The sequence below is a fragment of the Maylandia zebra genome, linkage group LG23, assembly GCF_041146795.1.
Source record: "Maylandia zebra isolate NMK-2024a linkage group LG23, Mzebra_GT3a, whole genome shotgun sequence".
In the NCBI taxonomy this organism is placed as follows: Eukaryota; Metazoa; Chordata; class Actinopteri; order Cichliformes; family Cichlidae; genus Maylandia; species Maylandia zebra.
Window position 1 is genome coordinate 15318340 of NC_135188.1, and position 26332 is coordinate 15344671.

At 38.7% G+C, this 26332-nt stretch overlaps 1 protein-coding gene and 1 long non-coding RNA gene across 5 annotated transcripts; one reads left to right on the forward strand and one right to left on the reverse strand.

Annotated features, from left to right (window-relative positions):
• Positions 1-1126: 1126 nt before the first annotated feature.
• On the reverse strand, positions 1127-24410 carry znf644b (zinc finger protein 644b). Of its 4 annotated transcripts, none has more exons than XM_076880436.1 (7): positions 24217-24410; positions 6977-9372; positions 6709-6862; positions 5551-6117; positions 4004-4126; positions 3761-3857; positions 1127-2849 (listed from the first exon to the last, which is right to left on the reverse strand). In XM_076880436.1, exons 2-7 carry the CDS (start codon positions 9356-9358, stop codon positions 2672-2674), a joined length of 3501 nt encoding a protein of 1166 aa, XP_076736551.1. In that variant the 5' UTR covers positions 9359-9372; positions 24217-24410; the 3' UTR covers positions 1127-2671. The 4 variants fall into 4 exon arrangements, with proteins under 4 accessions (XP_076736551.1, XP_004552941.3, XP_076736549.1 ...); XM_004552884.3 differs by having other exon boundaries at positions 5551-5889; positions 5989-6117; positions 6709-9372; XM_076880434.1 differs by having other exon boundaries at positions 1127-2809; positions 6709-9372.
• Positions 23897-25660, forward strand: LOC143415074 (uncharacterized). Its single transcript, XR_013095683.1, has 3 exons — positions 23897-24043; positions 24135-24357; positions 25074-25660. It is a non-coding gene; the product is annotated as an uncharacterized LOC143415074 (long non-coding RNA).
• The last annotated feature ends 672 nt before the right edge of the window (positions 25661-26332 follow it).

Below are 26332 nucleotides of genomic sequence, written 5' to 3' on the forward strand. Positions count from 1 at the left end.
CATTTGTCAAGTTATTTCAACTGGCATTTGCCAAGGTTGTGGCTTGATTTAACATAATACATTTAAATAAAGGCAAATAAAGACGTCTTCAGCCATGTGCAAAAGTCTGTTTAAAATATGAATCTGAACATGTTGGCTTGATCTCACTTTTTTATGCTGCACACGTCTCTTGTGTCTAATCAACTCCGTTTCTGATTTACAATAAGATGGCGATATTCATTTAACATGCATCTTTTACTATTCCCAGTACAGGAGAGAGAGATTTCTAAGGGGTTGGAGGGTGGAGCAGCTGCTGCAAGAGGTGACACATAGGAAGACATTGCTTTTATTGACAATGGCAGAGAGAAGTAAACGTTCAAAGGTGTGTTTGCACTTCACTAGAGCCAATGCTGACAATACTCATTGGCACAAGTACAAAAAAAGACTTCTCCATGTATAGTGAAAAATTGCAGCTGAACAAAGGTGAAAAATATTAAAGGAACAGTGACCAATGACTGAGTGACAGAATGCTGTCACCAAGGCCTGCTATGTTATGAACCTTCTTTCTGGAGTCTGTTTTCAACAACCCAAGTGGTTATCCTTCAAGCTTACAGTTTTACACCAAGAAATTTCCTTTCTCTCTCTCTTTGCCCTGGATTATGTTTCCCTGCTGAGGCACAGCAGAGGAAAAGAAACACAAAACAGACATCGTGTTATTTTCAGAAAAACTTTGGAATATATTTTTACATTGGAAGTCGAGTATGGATTTCAATCACCCACACTCAAATTGCCTTAGGACTTCTTCCAGCCAGCAATGTTTGTTTCAGTGTGCAAATGTGCACCTGCCTGTTGATCTGTGATTCAGCTAAGGTTTAGTAATTAACATGTCTTTTCAACAGCATATTGTGTGATAAACACCATTTTATTGTAAATGAAGTCTCTTGTTTAACCTAATCTCACCTTGCTCAATTATCCGCATGTTCGTTAAACCTTTTGCTCAGTCCCTCATAACTGCTGCTGTAAATAATGCCAGTGCAGCCAAGAGGAGTCAGATGCTCCTCTAAGCATGGTATCACATCATATAAGATCTTTTTATCAGATTAAAAACATCTTGAAAAACGTCACTAATGTAATTTGGCACAGCATCAACAAATAAACACGTGTTTAATTCCTTAAATTTACAACACTTCTTTCATATCACACATGCTGAATATCAATGGAGCTGATTTCTATACAAATATTTGCATGCAAGTTTCATCAGAATTGTATGAATATTTGATTGCAGAAGATATAATCCAAATCAAATTGGAATTCTTAAATTGATTCAACAACATGTATTAATACAAAGCTAAACTGTACAACATGTTAGGAGATGCTATATCTGCAGTTTTCCATATTCAAAATAGGCAAGTAAATGCATAAAATAGTTATCCTTTCATGGCATTTGGTTGTAAAACCAGAGCAAGCATTTGTTTGATTTAGCTAAATCTAAATTTCTGAATTTTAAATATACTATTTGTTGGCTTTTAATATAGTATAAATCAAAAGTGTTACAATTGAGGTAAGTGCTTTGGCAATAGGTTCAGCCAGACTAGATCACACACGTCAAAGCCTTAGCTGTTCTTAAAATATACAATGTAGAGAATACAATTATGAAAATGTACTAAGAAAAAGGTAAACTACTACATTTTACTGAAAGGACCTGGCAAAAGTACTTATTCACATGCTGAAATACCTAAATTTATCTTAGCGCATAGCCAGAAGTCCTGTCATGCAAAATTTGTGACAAATTTAAGTGCAAGTGAATTTGGATAATAGGTAATGTTCATAGTATTTCCGTCTTTAAACTGTTAAGTATGAATTTTAAGCGTGATGTCTCTAATTACAACACATTTCCACTGAACCAAAGACAGCACCTTTGGAAACACAGAGCTAATCATAGAAAATAATATAACTTTTGTTACAACTAAAGAGGGTTTTTCATAAAAAGCTATTGTTGTGCCTAACAATGAGAATCAGTTTTCAGAAATTAAGCTGAATGTTGAAGGTTAAAGCAAAGAACAAATGATGACAGAACAAGCTGTCCCAACGTCTTGAATGTCATTTGGATTAAGAAGAATTCTGTCTCTGATGCAGGTACACAGAGGTGAAATTGTACAAAGCATCCACAAACTAATGACACTCTGTACTGTGCGTACAAGTAGAGCAACAGTTTCACTGAATATTATCTCTAAAAGAAAATGAAACATGAAACACATTCAAATTCTTGTCTATTTTTAAAGTGCAGTTCTCCTTCTAACTAATGCTCCTTCTAAGTTTTTGTATTATAATGAAAACCTCCTTACAAAAATCTGATTTTTGAGCAGTTGTTTTGTTGAATTAACAAGGCACTTATATAATGACAAAAACATTTTTTGGATCATACATATTGTTGCGCATAATTTATACTGCAGTCAAAAAACAGGAATCCTATTAGTCGTATTAGCTGAGGCAAAGTGTTGCATTAAAATATGCCATAATTAAGTTTTTGCAAATATACAGAAAATTTATACTATATAGTAGCCTGGATAACTAAAATACTTCTTTCCAGAAACATGCTGGTATAGATATATATAGATATATCTATATATCTAGAGGGAGAATAAGAGCGAGAGAGAGAAATACATAGATCTGGAGGGATCTGGAAGTAAAACTACCCAGTTTCTGGGTCCTCGTGAGACATGCTTAGTTGTATTTTCTGATGAAGGGCTAAAACCTCTACCATCCCTCTCCCTGAGTGGGGTACGCTGGTGTGTAGAAGGTGCCTCTGTAAATGCCTGATCCAGTCCTCCTGAATGGAAAAGGGACCATGAAAAACTAGGTCGCAGAATCTGCAGAGATACACCAAAAGAAACTGTCAGTGTTTCTGGACTTCATGCATTTCTTCTAACGCCTTCTAACTAAGATGTAGTTTTATTCATTCTATACATTGTAATCAAAGATTCTCAAGTTTTCCAGTCTTTTCCATAACTATATAAAATTCATTGAGGCTTCAAAATGGCATTGTTAGAGACATGGGCACTTTAACTAATAGAAGTTACTAAACCATGGCTGTGTTTGTAACTTGACTTTTGGAGCATAAGTTCACTATCACTGTTATGCTGATGACACTCAGTCTTATCTACCTGTTACACTTGATAGTCACTATATTTTAAGAACCTCTTTGACTGGATGATCTCACGTTCCTGGACAGCAATACATTTCCTAAAGCAAAACGGACGTTATTTTATTTGCTTTCCCCCAAGCTCCACAGATATCTTAACTATTACATTCAGTCCTTTCTCCATAGATATTCAAACCGTAATTTAAGTTCCTAGAGTATTCGTTGATAGTTTCTGGACTTTTAACCCTTTGCAGCAGGTGGTAGTTCGGTTCCAAAAAAACTCCTCAGTGATTTGTTTATAGTTAGAATCTAAGTTAGATCTAGCTGAACTACCAGGTATATGCAGCAAGTTTGAGCTAAATGCATTCTCAAAGCCAAACAGCTTCTCTGAGTGGCTCCTTCTGGCCCAAAAGAGCAATGTGGTAATTACTATTAAGAAAAGTTGAGCTGTCCAGGACTTTACAAACCACTGGGTGACATCATGGTGTGCAAATATACAGTCATAAAACTGGGTGCAGACAAATTGCTTGCAACCATCAAACATGCAAATGTCAATATTCCAGCTTGTCCTTTATACATGTGCCAGTTTAAGCGTTGTTTTGTTGAAATACTGTGTATGTAGCCTTTCATTCCTTTTACCTGCAGGTCAGTGTGCACATCTCAGTATTCAGTGAAGGTAAATTATTATTTTTAAGCTCCGGCCTTTGTCTTGGTTTCTTCTTCCTAAAATCATAGTCTAGAAAAAAAAGCACCAGAATTCTTTATCTCAAGAAATACATCCGTTTATCCTTGACATGAACTTCTAAATGCACATTTTGCAACATTTTGTCTCTAAATACAGCAAATATCATCTGCTTTTCATTTTACTTCAACAGAAATTACCTTCTTCTTCAAAAATTGCAATCCTCTTCCTGTGTGCATTTGCTTGAATATGACCAGGAAGCTGGGAAACAGTGGGGAAGGTGCTGTCACACTGAATATAAATCTTTTTTGAGTCACATTCCCCTGAAAAATAAAATAAATGATGTGAGTGTATTTTACATTTCCCTAATATTTAGGTTATATATTCATTTTATACAGTTTAGCCTGCGCATGATACCATATGTGACAAATCCAAGTTTACAAACATTAGAAGTTGAATATTTACGAAGAAATATAGAATATATTTGAGTTCATGCATTAATTTTATTATCAGATAAACTGTTAGTCCCAGTGTGCGCTAAAGTCTTCTTCCACCTGGCTGCATTCTAAGCATCTTATTTGCACTCTCCTGTTTGGAAAGTGTTACTGGTAAAGTTTAACACAATCTTGTGTCTTCAGGGGGACTTTTTTCACATACAATTCACCACCTCGAGGGAGTCACAAAGGATTCCTAAACTACACACGCAGAGACACACACACAAAATCACAGATATATTCATTTTCCAGGAAAACTGGCAACAATGATGCTGTACACTAGACTGCATGTTAATGATTAATGATATCTGGCATAGTTCAGTAGATATCCCAAACGATCTTTCAAAAATTAAAGAACCTGATTTTACTTTTCAGTGTATTTGTATGTCAAAGAAAAATATCCCAAAAATGTGAGTAACACATGATTTGAGAGTCATCTTGACCTTGAGGTGAGAAGAAATGAACTCGGTGGTGCATTTACGTTAATACCCAAATGTTATTCTACAAATTGCCATTAAATCAGTCTTTAGGACAGAAGACATGGGATAAAACGTCTTTGGGAAGTACACTGCAGCTTTGTCCTCCTTAGTACCTCACTGAAAATTTGATTTGGACAGACATTAAACAAAATTGTGGATTCGTGGATGATGGGCTTGTGACACAACATCAAGAGGATTTCATGTTTTTTTAATATGAACTTCAAAAGCACTTTGGTGGCATTCTATGCAGAGAATGTGTTTTTCCCACAAATCAAATGACTGTGAACAATTCTCACACTGTTTAACTGTATTCTGTCGACAATAAACACGTTATCTGGGATGAGACATGGTAAATTTGTAATAAAATATGAATTAAAATCTGAGAATTAGTTGGCTTTGACGCAAGTGAAGGCAGCTCAAAAACAGGACACACTCTGAATTTAAAAGATATAAAGTTGTTGATGATATGGATGCGGTTATGTTTTATGCAAGCCTAGCGTTTGCCTGGGTCAACATGCTATTCCTCTACTAACAATTAAATGAGAAATAAAAAGACAATTAAATAAAAAACTATTAAAACGCAACAATAAACTACACTTAATGATATAATAACTGACATACAGTAGCTTGTCTTACATATGATCTATTAAATGCATGATAATGATACCTCAACTTTTGTTTTTCTGCTTTGGCTGGTTTTGCATAACATTTAAAAATGATGTATTTTACATACAGTATGATGGCTGTCCAAATCTAGACTTAAAGATTCCATACCAGCAGACCAGTTTGGTTCCCGACTGGTCATCTCTGTTTTGGCCATATAATCGTTGGTCATCTCACAGATCACCCTGGTTGCATAGGCTTCTTGGCTCACTGCAAGCTCCACACTTTCCTGTTTGGCTTTGAGGAGTTCAACTAAAGTGCTTGATGTGGCTGTAGTGCCTCTTTCTGCTTCCCCATGTAGCTTCTTCCTTTCTGAGAGGTTATCTACCATGTGTTTACACACAAGGCTTTTCTTTATGGGATGCAGACTCCTTTTGACATGTTGGAGTTTCCCTGGGATGCTTGTCTGCATCAGAAAGAGGCCATTGCTGCAGATGAACTTCTGAGGGGCTAAAGGTTGAGAGGAGAACTGACTCTTAGTCAGAAGGTTGTTCCAATGTTCCGTTTTGTTCTGTAGCAATTCATTTAGTGCGCACAGCGGAGACTTACTGCTGCTGGTAACCTTTGTACCTATTCGTTTCAGGTGTCCCCTCACATGGTTAGAGATGCCAGTTTTGCTATCAAAACATTCCAAACACACAGGACACGTGTGTTGTCCTCGAGTTCCTGGCTTAACAGCTGTAATATAAGAACAGTGTGTCACAATTTAAGGAAAGAAAAAAGCTATTTTTAGTGTACATTTTGGAATGTGAAACTTTATAGATATAGATTTTCTATAGCTGCTTTTATATGTAAGTCATATAATAGACCCTACTGCCGATCACAGAAATACTAAATCGTAAACCCTATACCATATCCTGAAGTGCCACTTTGAAATGGTTGTGGAGCTTTGAAGAACTTTGACTTCTGTCATGGAGTAATTAACCAAAGCTTCTATAGAGAGGTGCGCAATATGCAATCCCACTGATTAAGATTATAGATGCTTGCTCCAACACATCCCTGGCTCCATTTCTTTCTCCTATCAAAAATGCAAAATGATTTTCTTACTAAATTACAAAATATAATGTTATTCATCTTTTGATAGCATTTAAGGACATACAGAACACATCTGATAGGTGGCACGCTTACACTAAAATTCTACAGTATGTGCAGGCACCTAATATTGCACAAGCTAGGCTATAATGAGCCAATCGGTGTTAGGGATATTAGTTTTGGCACACAGTCCATTCAGACTCGGTTTGTATTTATTATTTGTTAAAATAATCGTACCTTTTTTTCTCATGCCAGTAGAAATCTTTCTGCGGATTCTTGGCTGATAGTCCCACAACGCCACTTGCTCCGGTGAAACCATGTGCCGGGCATTGTAGCTCACCCCAGCTCTGTGAAGATGTCCTCGCACGTGATTGGACAGACCCACTCCGGACTCAAACGTGGCGGGACAGTAAGGACAGGGCTTATGTTTTACTGATGGTGTGGGGGACATATCAAAACTATCACTTGGAGATGTATTAGGCAATTCTGTGGAATCATCACTCACTGTCGTTTCAATGTGCTCCTCTTTGATTATGAGCTGTTCTATGTCACTGCAGTCTTCATCTCCATCATCTTCAACCTTGAGTGCGTGGGGGCTTTGGTGTTTGGCTGTAAAGCTCTGCCTCTTTTTCAAATACCTCCGAGCATATGAGTTCCTTTCATTCTCGCTGCTTTCCAAGAAGCTGCCTGTAGCTTCGCTGGTGTCATCACTGAAGTTATCATCACCCTCACAGCCTTTCTTTAACTCCCTAACTGCACACTGTTTCTTAAGCCTCTGGCTAAGCCCAGGCAATATATTACCATTCATTCTTTCAGTAGTGTTATGCAAAGGTGTAGTCATTTTTCCCATTGATGGAGAATTTTGGCTTACTTGTACTTGTAAACTCCCGTTTACGGGGTCATTTTTGCTTCCCTGACAGAACATCTGGTCCAATTTAAGCTTCCTGGCTGTAAAAGCAGCGGCTGTAGGACGGTTTGCCAGCTTTAAGCTGCCAAAAGCCCTGCAGTCATTGTTTTCAGCATCTTCTTGTACACAGGTGAGATCGGTTTCCACATCCAATTTTTCTGCTGGTTGTAAGAGTAACTTTCCATGCTTGTCGATTCTCCACAAATATGGCGACAGCATGCTTTTAGTGCAGCTGGCATTGGGTTTAAACTGATGACAATTTACAGTGTTGTCAACAGTTTTTTGAATGTGAATATCCCCCTTTTCAGTGGAACGGTCGAGTTTTTCCTTTAAAGTAGATTTAAATAGATTTGGTTTACATCGGGCCATTGTTTTATATTTGCCAACATATGGCATTTCAGAATGTTTTCCTAACACTACTTTGTCTCTCCTTGGGAAAAAACTCATTTTACACTGAAACGGAACATGTTGTGCTCCCTCTGCATCATTAGTATGACTCATTTTCCTGTTTTGAGGCTGGTGTGTGTTGAGGTGTGCAACATGTAAGTGTGCTACAAGTGTCTGCCGTGTCAAGGAAATGTAATTACACTCCTCACAAAAGTAGTAGTGCTTCAAATTATCATGTGTTTTGGTACCCTGGACAAAGACTTTTTGGCAGTTACAACCAAACGTGCACCGAGAGCACGGCACTGTGGTGGCCCCATCTTCAAATTCAGTCTTTTTGAGACCTTCAATTTCCTCCATAAGTTTTTCCAGCCTATCTTGGTGAATAATGATGTGCCTCATGAGGGAGTTGCTATCACAGAACAAAAGCCCACACTCTCCGCATATAAAGGGCTGTGAATCATTCTCACTGTTCACCTGATTATGCTTGCCTAAATGATACATCATATGTCTATGGAAATGTCTTTTTTCCTTGAAATTAACATTGCATGTTGTGCATGAAAAGAAAAGTGAATCTCGTTCAAGTTGCTCTGCCTTCAACTGTTCCACTTTTGGACTAACACAGTTTTCATCTTCAGGGTCATTTTCCTCATTACTGCCTCCCTGCGCTGTGCTATAAATATGGCTCTCAGAGTCTAAAGCTATGTTCCGAGAAAGGTCTTTGAATGGCATAACTGAATATTTAATGTCAGATTGTGTACCCAAAAATTCATCTTTGTTGCCAGTGTCAACACTTTCAACATCATTACCACTGCAGAAATGTCTGTAGCTGTTGTTAACCTTTTCAAGACAGCCTAACATGCTTTTCGTGTGTGTATTGTGCTTCTTGTCTCTTTGGGGCATCACTTTGGTCTCCAGCCTTCTGTCGTTGTGCAAAAAGCATTTTCTTGTTGAATCCCACCTGATTACTTCAGTATTATCATAATCATCCAAGGAGACTCCAGACCGTTCCATGTCCCGTGGAGATCTTGTTTTTATTGTCTGTTTTGTCAAAGGTTGGCTAATGTGCATTTGCTCTGCACTGTCACCTGACAGCGTGGAATAGGCCAGTTTAGACTCATTCTCCTCCGAGTGAGACAGTGGCGTGTTGACACCTGGCTGTGTGGCCGGTGTTTTTACGTCGGGTCCCACTGTGTTCTTCCAAGCGTCTGATTGAAGCTCACTAGGTGGTGGTAACACCTCGGGGCTCGTGTCCTTCTCCGCTTGCCACACGGCATCCAGGACACTGTTGGATAAAACAGTGCCTTTGTTCAGGACACAGTGTACCTCTGAGTTGGGGTGTGAACCAGGTCCATTAACAAGTGCTCCTGAAGGCAATGAATTGTCTGCATGGGGAACAGCAGGGACACTGCTGTATACAAATGGATTCGGCTGGGTTCCATTTAAAGGGTTTTCGTGTTCATCTGAGGACAGACCTGCAGCATTGTTCTTCGGGGAGAATGTGTGAGTCTGTAATGGCTCCCGAGTACGACCTGGGCTGTCAGACACCGATTCCACGTCTTTGTCCTCTTGCGCATTCAGCTTCAGATCAGACATAGCAGCGATACTTTCTGAAATATGAAGAAGAAAATTATTCTGCAAACTTTGAGCAAGTCAAATAAAGCGTGCAACGTCTTATACATATCTACACGTGTATACACAGTATAAATAGAAAAAGATAACTCTTGCACATAATATAGTAAAATTTAATTCTTTTTCTCTCATTCTCACTGACAATGTGGTGTTGTTGAAAAAATCTTTTTTTTTTTCCTTTTGGGCTATTCCCACTGCTCTGTAAAATGAGAGTGGTATTATTCTGTGCCGCATTATGATTTTCCAACACCCTCTTTCGCCACCTCTATTCACAACAAACCCTGCTGTTAGCCTTGAATACCCTGGTGAGGATGCTTAATTATGTGAGCGTACCTCTGGGATACAACCTTCCTGCTTCTCCACCTAAAGTTCTCAGTCGCCTGCTAAAATTGACCAATTTCCATGGGAACAAAGTACACCTCCAATGAGATCATATTGCGTCTTATCACTCTGTGATGGTGCCAACACAGATCCCAGCATGAGACTGTTGTTACTTGAATCCTGACAAATTGGCAGGCACACAATCTGTCTGAAATACAAACACAGACTCACACAAAGAAAACATACACTTTGGCGCATACACGTGGACAGGCATACAAATTCGTTTAAGAGTGGCTGATTTGAAAGCACAGTTACTCCATATTTATTTGGACAGTATGAAACCAAATAGCTCTGAGCTATTAAAAATAACTACAACTAAAAATGTGCATTTTGGATCTTATAACAGATTATATTTTGCTGTCCAGAGCAGATTTAGTCTGAAACATATGCTCAGTGGATTTGACATCCAGGGCTGGTCGCTCTCTACAGGAAGCTGCATTGCTAACGAAGTGGTAAATTCAGTGTTAATGAGTGGCTTCACTGTTACCACCTCAGAGGTAAAACCTTCCGAGCTCCATATTCTCCCCATCTGTTGTGGTGTTAAAGGTTCGAAAGGGGAACAGACGCTCTACATTTAAAGCGAGCTTCACTGTTACCCCCAAACGGCAGGGTGGCAAAACCATCAAAATATCTTGGTTGAAAATGTGCAAGCCTCATTAGCAGCCAACTCACACAACTCGCTTCTATATATAAAGAACAGGGGCTCAACAGAAAAGCAAATTTTAAAAATGTATTTGCTTCTATTTACTTCATTTAGTCAATGTTAAAAGGCTGACTTTGCCTTGCCTGAAGATATTTACAGGGATTATGAGCTTTAATACAGTTAAGCTGTATGCACAGATCAATCTGCTGTGAGCTTTTACTAACCCTGTCTGCTATTTTCCCCAAGACTCTCACTTTGTATTTTCAGTTTGGTAAATGAGATTTAGAAGCAATATCATGATCCCTTTTGTGTTCATCATTGTGTTCTGTTACACAATAGAAAACAATATAACACCTCTCTTTTATTGTGAAGTCTTTAACATTTTTTTTGTTCTTCCAGCACCTACAGCTTCGATCGTGCATCTCATCTCGTGAACAAAATGATGTCTAGCAAATGCAATTCTCTATATACTACAGCTAAACCTCCAAGAACTACAATAAATGCAGCATTATTGGTACTAACACTTCATATACTATATGCACCATATTCAACTATTTTTATTGCTGATTGATTAATGATTGCTATTTACAAAACTGTTGCATTGCATTCATCCAGAAACTACACATTTAGAAAATAAAAGTACTGATTTTCACTTCACTAACAGTAAAAATGACTCAAGCTAACTCAAGCTATGCGGTTAATTTGATCTCCTGAAGCACGCTCTGATATTTGGTGGGCTGGGAAGCATGCCATGTACTCACGTTGGTATAGCTTTGAGTCTGGCTCTCAACTACAGCACGTGTCATGCTCTATTCCCTTTCATCCTCCTGTCATTCTCTACTGTGAACAATCCGAATTCGTGAAAATAGCATAACATTCGACTGTAAATTACTTGTTCTAGTACACAAGGTAAGGAGTAATTTTACATGTTCTTTTAGACATGTTCCAATATTCCTGTGAGAGCAGACAGATATTCCTAGAGTCAAAAACCTGCCTCTATTATAATGACAGAGTGCAAAGGTCACACGTTGTTAGCTAAATTCTGTCATTATTTTCTCTAGATCTCATGAGCCATCTATGTTATAAGGCTGGAACTTGGAGCAGTGCGATGACGGTCTAGGTTTCCAGTCATTTCTGCTGTTTTGGACAATCATTAGAACAAAAGGTCAAGTGAAGTGTGAAAATCAAAGGCTAATAAGACAGAAAATATGGAGGAAGACATACAACGGATGAAGAAACCCGAGCTTATATCATTTCTAAAAATGGTAAATACAGGAGAGAGGCTATGTGCAAAAGTATGTTACATAATGTCTTTCACAGAGTTTATTTTACACCAGCGAAATCAAAAAGAATGTGCCTAGCTGATGACAGTAGGTGTTGGAGGTGTAGGAGAGTGCACTTATCCCGGCTGTGATGGAAAAAGCCGTGCTAAAATCAATACGAGTAATTGGGGAGTTTTATCTTTATCCTACATGTGAATGCAGCCTTTTATATACGGTTGATGTATTTGTTTATGCTGCCTAATAATATATAACACAACAGATATGGTTTAAGTAAGGGACTGTACTTTGAGATGAGACAGGTACAATACAGTGGGAAATACAGTGGGTGCAGTAATTTATTGAAATGTGCAAACAAACAGAAATATAATATACAGTTTAAGGCACAAACAGCATTTGTACAATTCTAATGAGCTTGGAAGTCAATATTTGACTACTTTTATTCTTCAGCACAGCCTGAACTCTCTCAGGCAAGCTTTCATGTTATTTCTTTTTAAAGTTGTATTCAGGAAGATCGATTCTGTGTGGTGAAAATATCAGTAAAAATATTGGTGTATTTTCCATTGTGCATTTTTGGACATTTGTTTTGGTGTTCTAACATATTTTTGCCTGAAACTACATCTAGAATTGACATTGCCATGTTATTCATCTCATGCCAGTGAAGTAAAGAATTAAATTCTGGCTATAGGTGTAGAATATTTGTTGTACCATTTTTGTGAAAGCAGACATTTATTAAATAAAATATAAAATAAAAATACTGCAACACTAAACTTTAAGTCACATGAGGACTACAAACTGATTGACCAGGAGGTTGGCACTGTAAGGCTGGAAATGTCCAAGCAAATTCATTCCTCTTGTTCAGCTGAAGACCCAGGCTGGCAGCACAGTGGAGACAACACTAAAGACCAACTGAGACCAGTCAGCCAAACCATTTCTGTTGCTGGAGCTGTCTGTATGGATCAAGAGCCAACCTTACATTCCTCTGCCATTGCCTTTGCTGGAGAAATGCCTGAACGAGGGGGGGCACAGTCCCTCAAGTACTGCACTACACAACTTCCTCAGTTAATAGGATCTATTGATTTATTTGACACAATGTGAATTTATGAAGCTGCCTCTTTAGTGTGAGAGTATCAAAGCGTGGCTCAAAACAAACAGACGGAGATTCAGCTTGACAATCCAGTAATCCCAAGGTGAGCAAGTTCTCAACGAAGGTGCCACGGTGGGGAAAAAAAAGGGAGAAACAAACACATCGTAAAGTTTTTCTTCTGCTATCTTGGCCCTGCAGTTACCCACAGTACCACACACCAGAAAGGCAGGATGAAATTAGCAATGCACTGCCAAATCTCACTTCTCAAGCAGACTAACTGGCTTCTTGCACACACAAAAAAGGAATGTGACACTACAAAACACAATTGCACATTCATAAAACACCATAAATTTCTTAAATTTGCACAAGAGAAAATAAAGAGCAAGTGGCTTCACACAGCCTCTTTGTCAGGATTACATAGTATTCTTTTATCCCCCTGAATTCTTGTCACCCAAAGGTCATTTCCATAATAATGGTCTCCATCCTCCCTAATGGGATTTCGCCTGTGATTATGTATGCCAGCGTCTTGTGCAGACACTATCAGCTCTGTCATCCTGAATTGCACAAATGTAATTACACAAAGCCTTTGATAACTAAACAATGTAATTTACTGCTTGAGTGAAAATATATATTGGAGTTATACGACTCAAATTATAAACTAAAGGAAAACATGTTATACGAGTACCACAGAAGGTATGTTCCAAAGAATATCACGTTCTTTATAGTATGAACACATTAAATGGTAATGCATGCTTTGAAAACAAGAATAAAAGCTCACAGGTAAGTATTACAGCAAGACGTCACTCAAAGGAATGAGTTTTATTCTTTTCAAGGCGTTAGATGGGACTCTAACATCTATGAACTAAAGATGAGGCTTGTCTCTTAGTCCCGCAAAGTATAAACAAAAAAAACTGTTAGCATATATGGGATACATCCAGTCTTGGAACACAACTTCACTATGAAGAGTTGATAAAAAATAAGGATTATGGTTTTTAAGATCTAAAAACAACATTTTAGTTAAGCGGCAGCCATCTACAGTGACTATGGCTCTTTGGCCTGCCTGTGTTCAGTATTTGACAGAAGACAGCAGCCTGTTACATCAACCAATAAGCAGCCAGACAGATGGGCACGTAAGCTGTGGTTGTGCCTAAATAAGTAATCACTGGTCCCCACTGTTTTTCCTTTTTATTTTCAAATTAATTTAAAATAAAAGTTTGGTTTACTAAACTTAAATCGATTATTTTATTGCATCCTCTCTAGTCAGTACAGCACTATGATGACATAATGACACTATAAAAATGAACAATTAATTGGTAGGATTTATTAACTGTATCTGACTTTTAAAGCCAGACCCGAAGACAAGACTTGAAAACAATGTCTTCCCCTCTACATGCACAATTTTATATTCTCAGCCCACGTAAGTTTCAGTGTAATAAGACAAAACCTTCTGAGTGCACTGTGCACCAACTAAAACTCTAACTGGCTCCCAGTATTTCCAGTTTAGACTAATATGTTCACGTTTTATTGAAAGTCTAGAGCATCCTTGATGTCTTCCCAGCAGATTCAATTTAGTGCCAACCTTTATGTTTGTAATTGTGATTGTACTTACAGCTAGATCATGTGACATGTGATGTGGCCATATATGATAATGACAAAAGTTAACATGTAGCTTAGCATAAGGGCTAGAAGCATGACTGCTAGCCTTGCTCTAGCCTTTTAATAATATCGATCAGCAGGTTTACAGCTCACTAATACACATCATAAATCTAATTTGTTTAATGCTCAGAAAAGTTCACTGTAAAAGCAACATCAGGTGTAATTTCTTACAGTTTTTTAGCAATGTTTACTTTGTGCTATGCTAACCTTTTCAACTAGCCGGCAGGAACTCTATGCTTAGCAAACGGAAATGCATCACTCTTCTTGTGTAAATTATTGTAATTAAATAGAATGAAATAAATTTGTGGGAGGCCTAAACAAAGAAATAATAAGTGGAGAATTTAAAGTTTTCATTTTGAGACAATGGGACTCAAAGAAAAGAAACCGAGAGTCTGTCTGAAAAAAATATGAACAACAGAAGGCAGAAAACCCTCTTGAACCTGTCCACAACAAACTTCTCCTCGGCCCCCTCTCCTGAAAAACGGGAATGAGTGAAATGGTTGTGATGGTAGATTTACTGATGAAGAAAGGTGAAGCGAGAACATTCGGAGTGATAAAAGGGGACAGGGAGCGAGTGACAGTTGGGTTAAGACAGAAGTCATGTTCAATAGCAGGTAGAAACATCAAACAGTGAGTTCACAGGAAACCCATGCAACCTTGTCTTGAAGGAGGATTTTCTGTTGTGTGGAGTAGATTATATCTGTTCAAGCTGCTGACACGGCCTCATTTGGTGCCCGTAGTGTTGGAGAGGGATTAAACGATATAAACTTTAAAGCTTTAAACAATACCTTTCAAAATTAAATGGATTAAGGGAGGGATGTCTGATGGGGATTTCCCAAGGCTTTGTTAGTTTTAAACTCCACTCCTTTTAAAAGGGGGGGAAAAAAACACAGCGCTTAGAAATTTCTCAGGCATGTGACTTTTTTAATGAGGCTCCTCTCACGTTGAAGAGGGCAGTGGGCACAGGAGGGCTGCCAAGCAGATGGCTCTCATAAACATCATATCTGCTCTGTTTAGATACATGACTTCTCATCTCCCAACACTGAGAGGAAAACAAACCCGACCATCACCGCAAGCACAACCCACTTGCCTGCTTTTGGCAAGCTGTGCTGGCGCGTTGAAATGGCACATTTCCATTTCCTGCATTTCTCCTTCATAACAATATGCATGAGCTGCACAATTGATATACATAACCTCTAATCTGTTATAAGTATGCAGAGAAGATGCAGCGATGGCGGTGGTGTGTATTTTTATTTAGTGGCAGTTAGGATGTTGGCTTTTATTAAATGTTATTATTACCATATGACTGAAAGTATATAAATACTAAGCAAGACAGAAGATGTTGCTATGATTAGGCCGATGCGTTCCACTCTGGCTGAGACGAGAAAAAAACATGAAATATACATATATATCAAACTTTGTTGCTGCTGCTTCACTGTAGACATGTGACCATCCAGATGAAAGCGAGTCAGTGTCAAACTGCTCTCCCAATTGAGGACGGGCTCCACATTGCCGAGCAGACATCAGTGAGCTTAAATTCGGAGGCATGTCAAGCATCGCAGGTATTAGGACGAAATCTCTCATTATCTTTCTTTAACACATAATATGAGCGTTCCATGGCAGAAACTGAGGGGGTGAGTGGGTGGGGCAGGTAGCAGGGGCTCAGCACTCATTAATGGCAGCCAAAGTGATCCCTCAGTAGTCACCTTGAATTCTATTATTAGACCAAGACTCCAAACAGAAACTGGATCAAGTGCGTCGTGCAGCCTTTGATTGGTTGTAGAGTCCTAGAAGCGGCTAAGATAAGTGCCACTGTGATCACGTGAGGTCAAAGAGATGACACGAGCTGCAAAGAAGCCAAAACTGTGCCTGTCGAAAAGTCGCAAGAAATTCAGAAGCCCACAGAAGCCTGTTTATCTAACTATCAGGGAAAGTGGACAGCTAGAGCACAGTAGCCTTGACAGCAGAGGGAATCCCTTGTCATTTCTCAAGGTCCACACACACACATACACAGACACACACGCACAGATGCGTGTAAGATGATTATTCAGTACTGCTTGTCAATTGTACCTTTTCAACTCGGATCAATGAGTCGTCTTGCACCGAGACCCTATATCAACGCCGGTCATTAACATGTGAGTGCCACTCTATCAGCCCCAGCTCCAAATAAATCAAAGGGTCGGCCACAGAAGAAAAGAGGCTAATATTTCCTCAATAACCCCAGAGAGACACCATGGAGAGATGCAAATTGCCTCCCAGGAGACCCCGGGGGATGTGAAGGAGAAACTCGCTGGGAGGCAACAGGAAGCTAATGAGTATAATAGTAAATGTATACATGGAGAGGGAGAAAACCCTCTCTATTCATACCAATTAATACAATCTTATCAATGGAAGTGTACTGTAGGAGGAGGGCCCGTGTCTAACCCCTTGCCCTCCTCCCCGCTCGCACCTCACAAGCATCTGTATTATTCAACACAGGCCAAGCTACGGTCATTAGCCCTGTGGGAGGCTGGGCCAGGCCTGGGGAGTTAAAGAGATTTTAAAAACCACTCACTCCTCACATCAAAACAAATCGGACCAAATCAAAGGGGCTCAAAAATGTCCTTTCTTTGAGGGGCGAGGGAGGTAACAGCCATTGTTGTGAAAGGCGGCTTTCTGCGACATCAGTGTTAAAAAAAATTGCAGAAAAATACAAGCTAGCTAAAAGTGTCTTCATCAATCATGCTGCTTTTGTGAAAAACGATTACACGTTATTATAATGTCATGATATCAGATAAGAAGTTTAAATCTTAATTGTGTTAAATATCTTTGCATAATAACTAGAAAATTATGACATTCATGTATTTAATCAGTTTAATGGTGCTTAATAACTGTGACTTTGGAGCTTTCATAATTTTCTATATCATTAGCAGATTAACAGGATTTTTTCTGTGCGTTGTTATAAAGGTTGCGTTTTACTGTAGCTGCTGACACCATACTAAAAATAAATAGATTAAAGATAACAACTGGAGTAAGGTCACTTTTAGAGGTTGGTTATAGTTTTCTCTGAATCTGGTATAAAACTCAAAAATCAATACTATATACATGTTTAGGTCTACTTGAGTTATTACCAAAACCACTCTAACAACATCACCATTGCACCTGCAGCTACTGAAACTTGCTGAAAACATAAAAAAAACAAGCATAAACTAATATACAACATTTTACTTCTGTCAAATATTGATTGTGATGCTACAATGTTAAAGCTTCTAATGACAACCTGAGGAGTTGCTATGCTTATTTCAGTATTTCTGCTACAAACACTGAAACAGAACATTTCTCCACTGCACTGCTACTGGTCAAAGATTCCACATGAAATTGTCCAGTAAAGTCGTATAGCCTTACCAATAAAGATTTTGGGAGTGAGCTGTAGTTTAAAGATGCTGCTGAACAACATAAAAGGGCAAATAAATGCTTCAAAAGCTCTAGAAGAAGCAGGCCTGCCACTATCTTTTATTTTGAAGGTCATTTAAAAGGCTGGATAATATACCTGGCAACAGCTGATTGGAGGAGGATTTGCCTCCTAGAGATCGCCGAGGAGACTGAAATGAAGGTTAATCACTATATAACTTCCTACATGTATTATCCTACACTCCAGATTTCATTGAGCATGTCTGTAAAAGCCCTCCGTCAGCATAATTGCACCTAACCTGTGCCCCGCATGCTCAAATCTGTAAAATATCACATCCAACTCAGAGAATAAATGGGAAATTAATGAGGGAAGTGCTGAGCTCAACCTCAGATAGGTATCACAGAAAGGGTTAGCTGCCTCGCAGCTCATGTACAATGGAAGCTCGCTAATCCCAACCCTCAAAGATAGAGGTTGTTTGGACTTGTGAAATGTTCAGAGGGATAAATGCAAGACCATACTGATTTGACATTTTTGCAGACTTGTATGCATTGGATCAAACTTGGAATATAAGCGATAAGTATATTTTAGGTTGTGGTAGTTCGGATGTAGTCATGCAAATATACTAAAACCAACCTACTAAGACAGAATGATTGTGCACTTAATGATCTGTGCTGATTTAATTTCTGTACATGTTCTTACATGTAAGTCATAACTGTATATAATTAGAATCTTATAAGGATTTTCCTTTAGGTTATTTATCTTAAGGTTTCATACAAAAAAAAGAAAAAAAAACATGTACCAACATCAACTCGTTATAGTTTTCCTATTTATATTAATCACTGACTACATAGACCCCCGTTAACTGATGATGCTCTTCAGTGTCTCATTTCTTAGAGTGAGGGCTGAGAGTATCAGTAATCATATTCTGCCCCTTAGTGGAGGAAATGGTCCACAGCCCGAGTGAAACAGGATAAGAGAGGGCTTGATCTGCAAAGGCTGAACAGCAGACTGGATTGTGGACAGCTCAGTGCTTCAATCAGCCTTTGATGGACTGCAATAATCTCACCTGCCAGTGAATTAAGATTCAAGTAGCTCAAGTCCTTCTCTTCTTTAAAAGAAATTCCTCTCCAAGAAGAAGTCACTCCCATGACTATTTAAAAGGGGGGTACCACTCAATTTATATGTAAATTTAGATTTAGGAAGACCAAAAGTATTACAAACTTGAAGCTAAAAAAGAAAGTAAATTAGTAGTTTGGAAGTTGTCAACATTAACTGTGTTCAAAAGCGACTTATTTGAGGCATTTTATATAATCCGAACGTATCACGTGTCAAAGAATCAGAATGCGAGCATGCACCTTTAACCCCAGGTATTCATCTACAATACATTTCTAAGAATCCTTCACAGTAGAGCTGCCGTCACAAATCAAGGAAATGAAAAGCTCTCACATTATCTTCATACTGTTTGCAGCAGAAGTGGCAGCAGTGAATGAAGCAGGACAAAGACAAACAAAAAACAAGAGTTTAAATTGCAGAAACAAACGCAAAAACACAGAAAAAATAAAATCGATTTGTTACAAATCCTACTCTCGGTTGCCGTTAAGTGGTTGAAACCCAATCTTTTCTCATATTAAAAATAAGGTTCGTAAACCGGGGGTACTTTCAGAGATGGAGCCAATAACAAAAGGTAAAAAGGTAATGTAAAGAGGTGGAACCTTAACATGGCATTGTTAAAGCTATGATGCCATCCAACCCATTTCATATTGTTATAAACTGCATGCCATTTCACATCACTATATGTTGTTAAAGACAGCTAAAATGTTGCAGGGAGTTTGACTTATTACATTAGGATAGGCTGCCAAATGATTACTGACATTGTGTATGAAAGCTGGTGAAACCTGGTGTAATGAAACCATGCCATATTTTTTCATTAATCTGTTGGGTCAAAAAATAGTAATGTTACAAAATTGTTGCTTTTTAAACCAGAATGCTGACAAAACTTCTAGACAAACAGCTTCTGCAACATCTGTGCTTCATTCGATTTTACTAGTCCGTTTACTGACATTTCGCTAATACAAACAGAGAAGAAGCACATAGCATCCAGCAGTCAGCTGAGTATTTACTGACGGTACGATGCCAGTGTCATGGCAATTCCAACATCAGAAATCACAAAAGTCACTTATATTTTAAGGAAATTAAACAAAGACTCGGGGATTGTAAACACTAACTGTGTGTCAGTGATTCTGTTTCACACTGGAAAATAATCAACAGCCAGCTTGTCACTCCCCGCAACCTGCCAAGAGTAGGAGTGGAAGCACTGACACATGTAACTGACATCTCAGATTTAATTTGACTGGTAATCACACCCAGCTATAGTTTCAGAGCATTTCACACATCTGAGCTACAGTTTCAGGTGTTAAGCTGGTAAGGAGACACGCGACTGTGCCTCTGCATGATAACACCTTCTCAGAGAGGGTCACATTTTAGGTTTATGCTCTGAGATTATGATTAGAATAATGATAGCAGAAGAAAGTTAGACACACACACACTTTGTTGCTTTACAATTAAAACACAATCAACACACATTTTAAGCTCGCCTTTACTGCTCAAATACATTTATTTCAGTTCAGCGGCTCTTTGAAACGAATTATGGACATGTATGCTTCACTGCATGTCACCTTGTTGTGATTCTTGTCTGAATACTAAACCATGAATGGATCATTATGACTTCTAAAGAGAGACAATATCCTATTAATGCTCCTGTCTTTTGTCATATGGAAAAAAGCTTGATATGGATAATCATGCAGTAAATAAAACAAAAGAACAAATCAGAACGCCCTAACTTATCAGTGTATGTTGAAGCAATAATTACTCCACACTGTTCTCATAAAACACCTCTAACAGATCCAAAAGCAGGTAAATGTTCAGAATCTTTAGAATTATTATGCTGACAAGCTGCACACTAAACGGATCACATGAGGGGAGAAGCCTTGGTAAGATTTTGTGAGTCCATCTGACACACACTGCCGGAGGGGATATGTCTCCATTCTCAGCAGCTTTCTTATTGTTTTGGAGCTGTTAAAATCTTCACTGTTTGTGCGAACTTAAGCAATAATAATTTTCAAGTTAACCAACTTTATTTCTGTAAGAATTTTTTTGCCTTTGGTGTTTCAGCTCTTTTGCCTGTTTTACTTGCTATGATCGAGTATTACTGGAAAAATGCAATAGCCAAGCAACCAAAAATGATTAAGGCTGCAAATGTCACTGGGCCAACTTGACCACACTCGGTCATCAGTAAATGCAATCCACACAGATGTAAGGAAAAAAAATGACCACGCAGAATGAAATATCATCTAATTCCATCTCTTTCTGCTAACACACACTGTACAAGCAGCACTTTTCTTAACCTGGGATCCACCAATAAGACCAGGTTAGCTAACTTATTTATTTATATTAAAATCAAATCACTGGGAGAGTAATGAGAACGCAAGCGTAAAAATTTATTTTTGCAATTTAACTGAGTGAAGTGGTCTGATCACCTCACTTTGTCATAAACTGACATTGCATATTTGATGAATATCACAGGAGCCTTTTTGTTTGAAATAATCCTGCAGATTGTGAGAAACAAGCTGTTTCAGCTTCCTCTCATTGAACCACCTTTTTCTGATTGGCTCTCTCTCCCAAACAAAAAGATTTAAAAAGCAGGTGGGTGGAGCTTCTGTTTGGCTAAAGCCCTACCCATGTTCCATATTAGGGTTGTCCGCCCTTTTAGACTATAAAAAATAGTCTATGAAACTTGTTTTATGAAATATATTAAAGAAGCTAATTATTATTTTCTGAAGCTAAAAAGTATTGTCAGCATATTTTAGAGCTGATTTTCTTGTTGACAAACAGATCACGTGTCATTTTATGTGACTCTCAAAACAGAGCATCAGTTTAAAATCAGATTCGTAATCCTCATTATAAAAATGTGACAAGGCATGACTATCGAGGTAATACATCAATAGTAAGTAAAAAATCAAGTATTTGTTTTAACCTGTTAAAGAGGGTTTTGACTCTCTGGGGCCCCAACAGAAAATGATAGAGCAATATTTACAATATCAAGCACAAATCAAGTTCATTATTTACTGGTTTCGGAAAATTTGTAGGCAAGAAAAAAAAACATAATTTTTACACTAATCAGTGATGAAAATAATTAGTCACAACCCCGATATATTGTCAAGGCATGGCTGTATAGCTTTGGTATAATTCGCTAGACTTCCTTGCGGGTAGAAATCACACTTAAGCATCACCACAGTTATCAGGAACAGGCGATATCCACGCATTCCCTCATTATTTTTAAATTGAACACAAAAATGGTAGAGCAGATCAGCTACTGATTGGAAGGTCGGTGGTTTGATCCTTGGCTTCCCCAGTCTACATGTCAAATATCCTTGGGCAAGATACTAACCCCAAGCTGCCCTTCATCGGAGTGTGAATGCGTGTGAATGTAGATTACTTTGCACTTGTGTTTAGAAGTGCTTGTATGAATGGGTGAATGAGGCATGTTGTATAGAGTGCTTTGAGTACTCCGGGAGAGTAGAAAAGTGCTATATAAGAATCAGTCCTTTCACCATTTACCAAAAATCAGGAAAAGCTTTGTCAAAGAGGATTAAAATTTAAGAAATATGTCAACTGGAGCTAAAATGTCTTTAGTCAGTTAAGCAGTTACTAGTTTAACAAAATGTTTTGCACCACATTACATAAAATATTGGACAAAAATGCTAAAAAAAAAAAAATATTTTGTCTCAAGCTTTAAATGTAATGATTTCCTGCTTTTCACTGTTTTATGCAGTAGTTGAGCATTTGCACTGCTGAGTGGCTAAAACAAGCCCTCACTGACGTCATCTTGAACTCTGAAAAACTGGGTTGGACATTTTCACCATTTTATGTGGTTTAGAATAATGAAACAATATCTGGTTTCAGGCCCAGTGGAAACTGAACTGGGCTTGAAATGTTCACCACCAAGAGAAACACTACAGTGGTCCAGTCAATGTGGTTCTATGAAAACCTCCCGTCTGATATATTCCTGCAAATTCTTGGTCGGAGCATCTGATTACTAAAATATCTCATCTCTGCAGCTGTTCCTCAGCTGAGTTGCTAATTCAGGCCAGTGTACTCCCATTTAAGAAGTCCCACGTGTCTTCATTTATAGCTGTGTAAGCAGCCAGCCAGGCCAACAGAGAACACGTAACTGTTTGCTATGCTGTGCATTCAGGGACTTCAGGCATCTTGGTTAAAATATTTGACCTTGTCAAGTGACATATAATCAATTCGTGGATAACATGCCTCAACCATCTGATTTATTTAGTCGAGCAGTTGACTCCTTTACTCTCTGCGGTATACTAATGCGGTAAAACCAACACTAGGCTGTTAAGCTGCAGCTGCCTTCTTTCTATAGCTGTTTAAGCTCCTCCTTAGACACCTGCAGGGAGTGATGGACTCACTTATGTAGGTCTACACTTTGATTTGACTAAACCTCCAGCATAAAGGTGATAACAGGAATGTGATGCACACTCACAGCAAAAAATTGTAAAACCCTAAAATCACAGGAAACACTCATTATAAATATAAATCTGAGCTCATAACTAAACAAAATTATAATAAAGCAATGTTTCTCCAAACGCCACATGAGGCGCCCTCTTGATAAGTTCATTGTTGCTTTTCAGGAAAGAGTTTTCTTACTGTATGCTCATCTTGACTGGGTGTTGTGGGTTAACTGATTAACAGAACTTCCTCACCTCTCACCCAGTGACAGCTAGTACAGGCTTCTGCTACAGGATGCTGTATCGTTCCCAGTACACTACATGCATTTAGTTCATAGCCACTGCTATGACTCAAGGTCAAATGCAACCTCACTCATGCATCTATTCCCTTAACGAATGCTTCTCCAGTAGTGTTTTTCCACTGTATTGCCAGCTCAGCCACTAAAAGCCCAACTTAGGGTCTAAACCCTGCATGCTCTTTGAATTAAATTCTATTTTAGCCCCTGGCAATTCTGGCAGCTTAAAACTTTCTTAGTGTCCTGCATCACTCAGTTTGATATGTCTTGTTCTTTTCAGCAAAAAGCTCCCTAGCTAAGAGCCGTGACTTTACTTTGACTGGCTATGCGACAGCGAGCTTGCTGCTCTTCCCACAGACGGAGAAACTCCAGCAGCGATATCTTGGACAAAGAGTGAGTGTCGCAATAGTGAAGCAACTTAAGTTAAGGTAAGACTACAAAGCTGCCGCCTGTTATCACTCACTGCGGTGTTTTGCCTTCACAGCGACCTACGACATAAGTGACACATCACCGACTAATGACCGCACCTGCTACGACGTATCCCTGCGCGCATCTGTAACACCTACCTCAGGACGAGCGCTCATGTCTTCAAGTTTGTCACTGCGCCTGACACCGTCTTCTCTCCTTCTATTAGACTGTCGCCATTTTGCTGTAAAAGCACGCAGGTTGCACTCTGGACTGCAGGAGAGGGGTGTTCACGGTAGGAGGTAGAGAAACGAGCGTCATCCGAACCGCACACCTACACCTTGTGTCCACCTTAGTCCAAAGAAAACGGCGCATTTGCACTGTTAGATTATCAAACGTCCTCGAATTTGACATTGTAACAATTAGTGAATGGCATAAATGACCTTGACCTGATTATGAATATTTTTGAGCTTACCTGCTCTTACAGAAACACGCACTTTATAATAATAATAATAGTAATAAGCTCAAAACGTTTTAGTCGCATTAGATTAGATTTTGCATTACATTTTTAATCGAGATGCACGTATCCTTTGATACACTGTGCTTCCCCAAGCTGAAATAAAAACTTGAAGTGCAAGCAGGACAGGACAGAAGGGGTTAAATGTCTCATAGTGTATGTGACCTTGAACTGCATTTGAAAATGCATCCAATGAATGAGTGAATATGGTGGAGGAAAAATGCTTCTGTTGTATATTTAATGTCCAATTGGTCTTGTACAAGTAAAGCAGTGAGCTTTAACCCTCATTTAAATTGTAGCATAATGATGCAGAATGCATTATTAATACCGTCTCATGTTTTCTCAAGTGTTATTTCCATGTTTCCACTGGAAAACCACGAAGCTTATCAAACTTCATGAGTCAGGGGGAAGAAAAGCGTGTCATCACGTGCTTCAGAGAAGTGTGGTGGTATTTATTAACATTTTTGTTAATGTTGCTTTACTCCACATGGTTCCTTTTAGACAATCCGGGACAGGGCGTGTGATTAACGAACCTCAGACGCTGAAGAAGATCTCTGGATGGCGTGCAGAAGATTTTAGCAAACATATCCAAAAGACTGGTGCAATCTTACTGCATAAATTTCACTTAACTTAACTCTAGAGTCTAAAAAACACCTCAGTCTGAATATTATGATTTTGCTTCATAGCAAAAGCTCAGACTTAATAGTGGATTTTAAAACTTACTGTTTTTATTGTGTGAAGTAATGTCTTTGACCATTGCATTTGGGGAAACCCAGCCTGCGTGTGGTGCCTGCATCACTGCTGGAGTGGTAATTCTCATGTTCACAAACTTATGAAATATTAATTGGATTAAGCAAACAACTAACAAATCTTTCAGTGTACATTGCTCCAGTGATTGCTATTATCAACAAGAGATAGTCTGCAGACAACAGAAATTTCTCCAGATCTGTTGCATATTTATAGAGTGGGCGAAATATGACTTATTTATCTTTGCTAAATTATTAAAGTGTGGAATGCAGATCATTAATCATTAATATTGATATATTGCGAAACTGTAAGACATAAATATTTGTGCATAAATATTTATCTACTCCATGCCAGTGTGTATTAACTTTTGGTTTAGCGCCTTATTCAACAGAGATATGTTTCTTTCAGAGATATTTCCAAGTCACTTACTGTATTTGTGCTTGCCTCGCTGTGATCTGAGCTCGTCATTGCACCCTCCTAGATGGCAGAAAACACAAAGCAATTCCGAGGAGCGTGTTGTCTTTTTGTGTGAGATATAGGGATTGACACAATCCCTCTGTTTTCAGAGCATGAAGTAATTCTTTTAATGGCCTGCCAACTGCGCACTCCAAAGTTTGATTTTGCTCTGCAAAATGAGAGCAAAAATCTCGAACAATTTATTATGCTGTTTGTGCCTCGCTTCGCTAGTTATCGTCTGCAATTTATTTCCTACCTTGGGGTACTGCGAGCCATTTTTCTCCATTTTCAGTGGCTCTTTTTTTTTTTTTTCTTGATCCTGCACGCTGCTGACTAAACTCCTGCCTCCAGCCATGGTGTTGGAACATCACAGAAAACTACATCATTATGCTGAAGCTGGTTAACAAAGAGAGGCAGACAACCAGTTTAAATCACGGGCCACAAGACAGTATGCGAATTACCAAGTTCACCACGTCAGATGCAGCAAATTCATATATTCTCTCTCCAGCAGCGCAGGTGAACTGGCTCGCTAATGACAACTGCTTCACACCTCAGTC

Coding starts and splice junctions, on each gene's coding strand:
- znf644b (XM_076880433.1), bottom strand. CDS start 9,358: ATGTCTGATCTGAAGCTGAATGCGCAAGAGGACAAAGACGTGGAATCG. Junction 4,127..5,550: donor GGAACCAAACTGGTCTGCTG/GTATGGAATCTT, acceptor TTTATTTTTCAG/GGGAATGTGACTCAAAAAAG. Junction 2,850..3,760: donor ATGTGCACACTGACCTGCAG/GTAAAAGGAATG, acceptor GTATCTCTGCAG/ATTCTGCGACCTAGTTTTTC.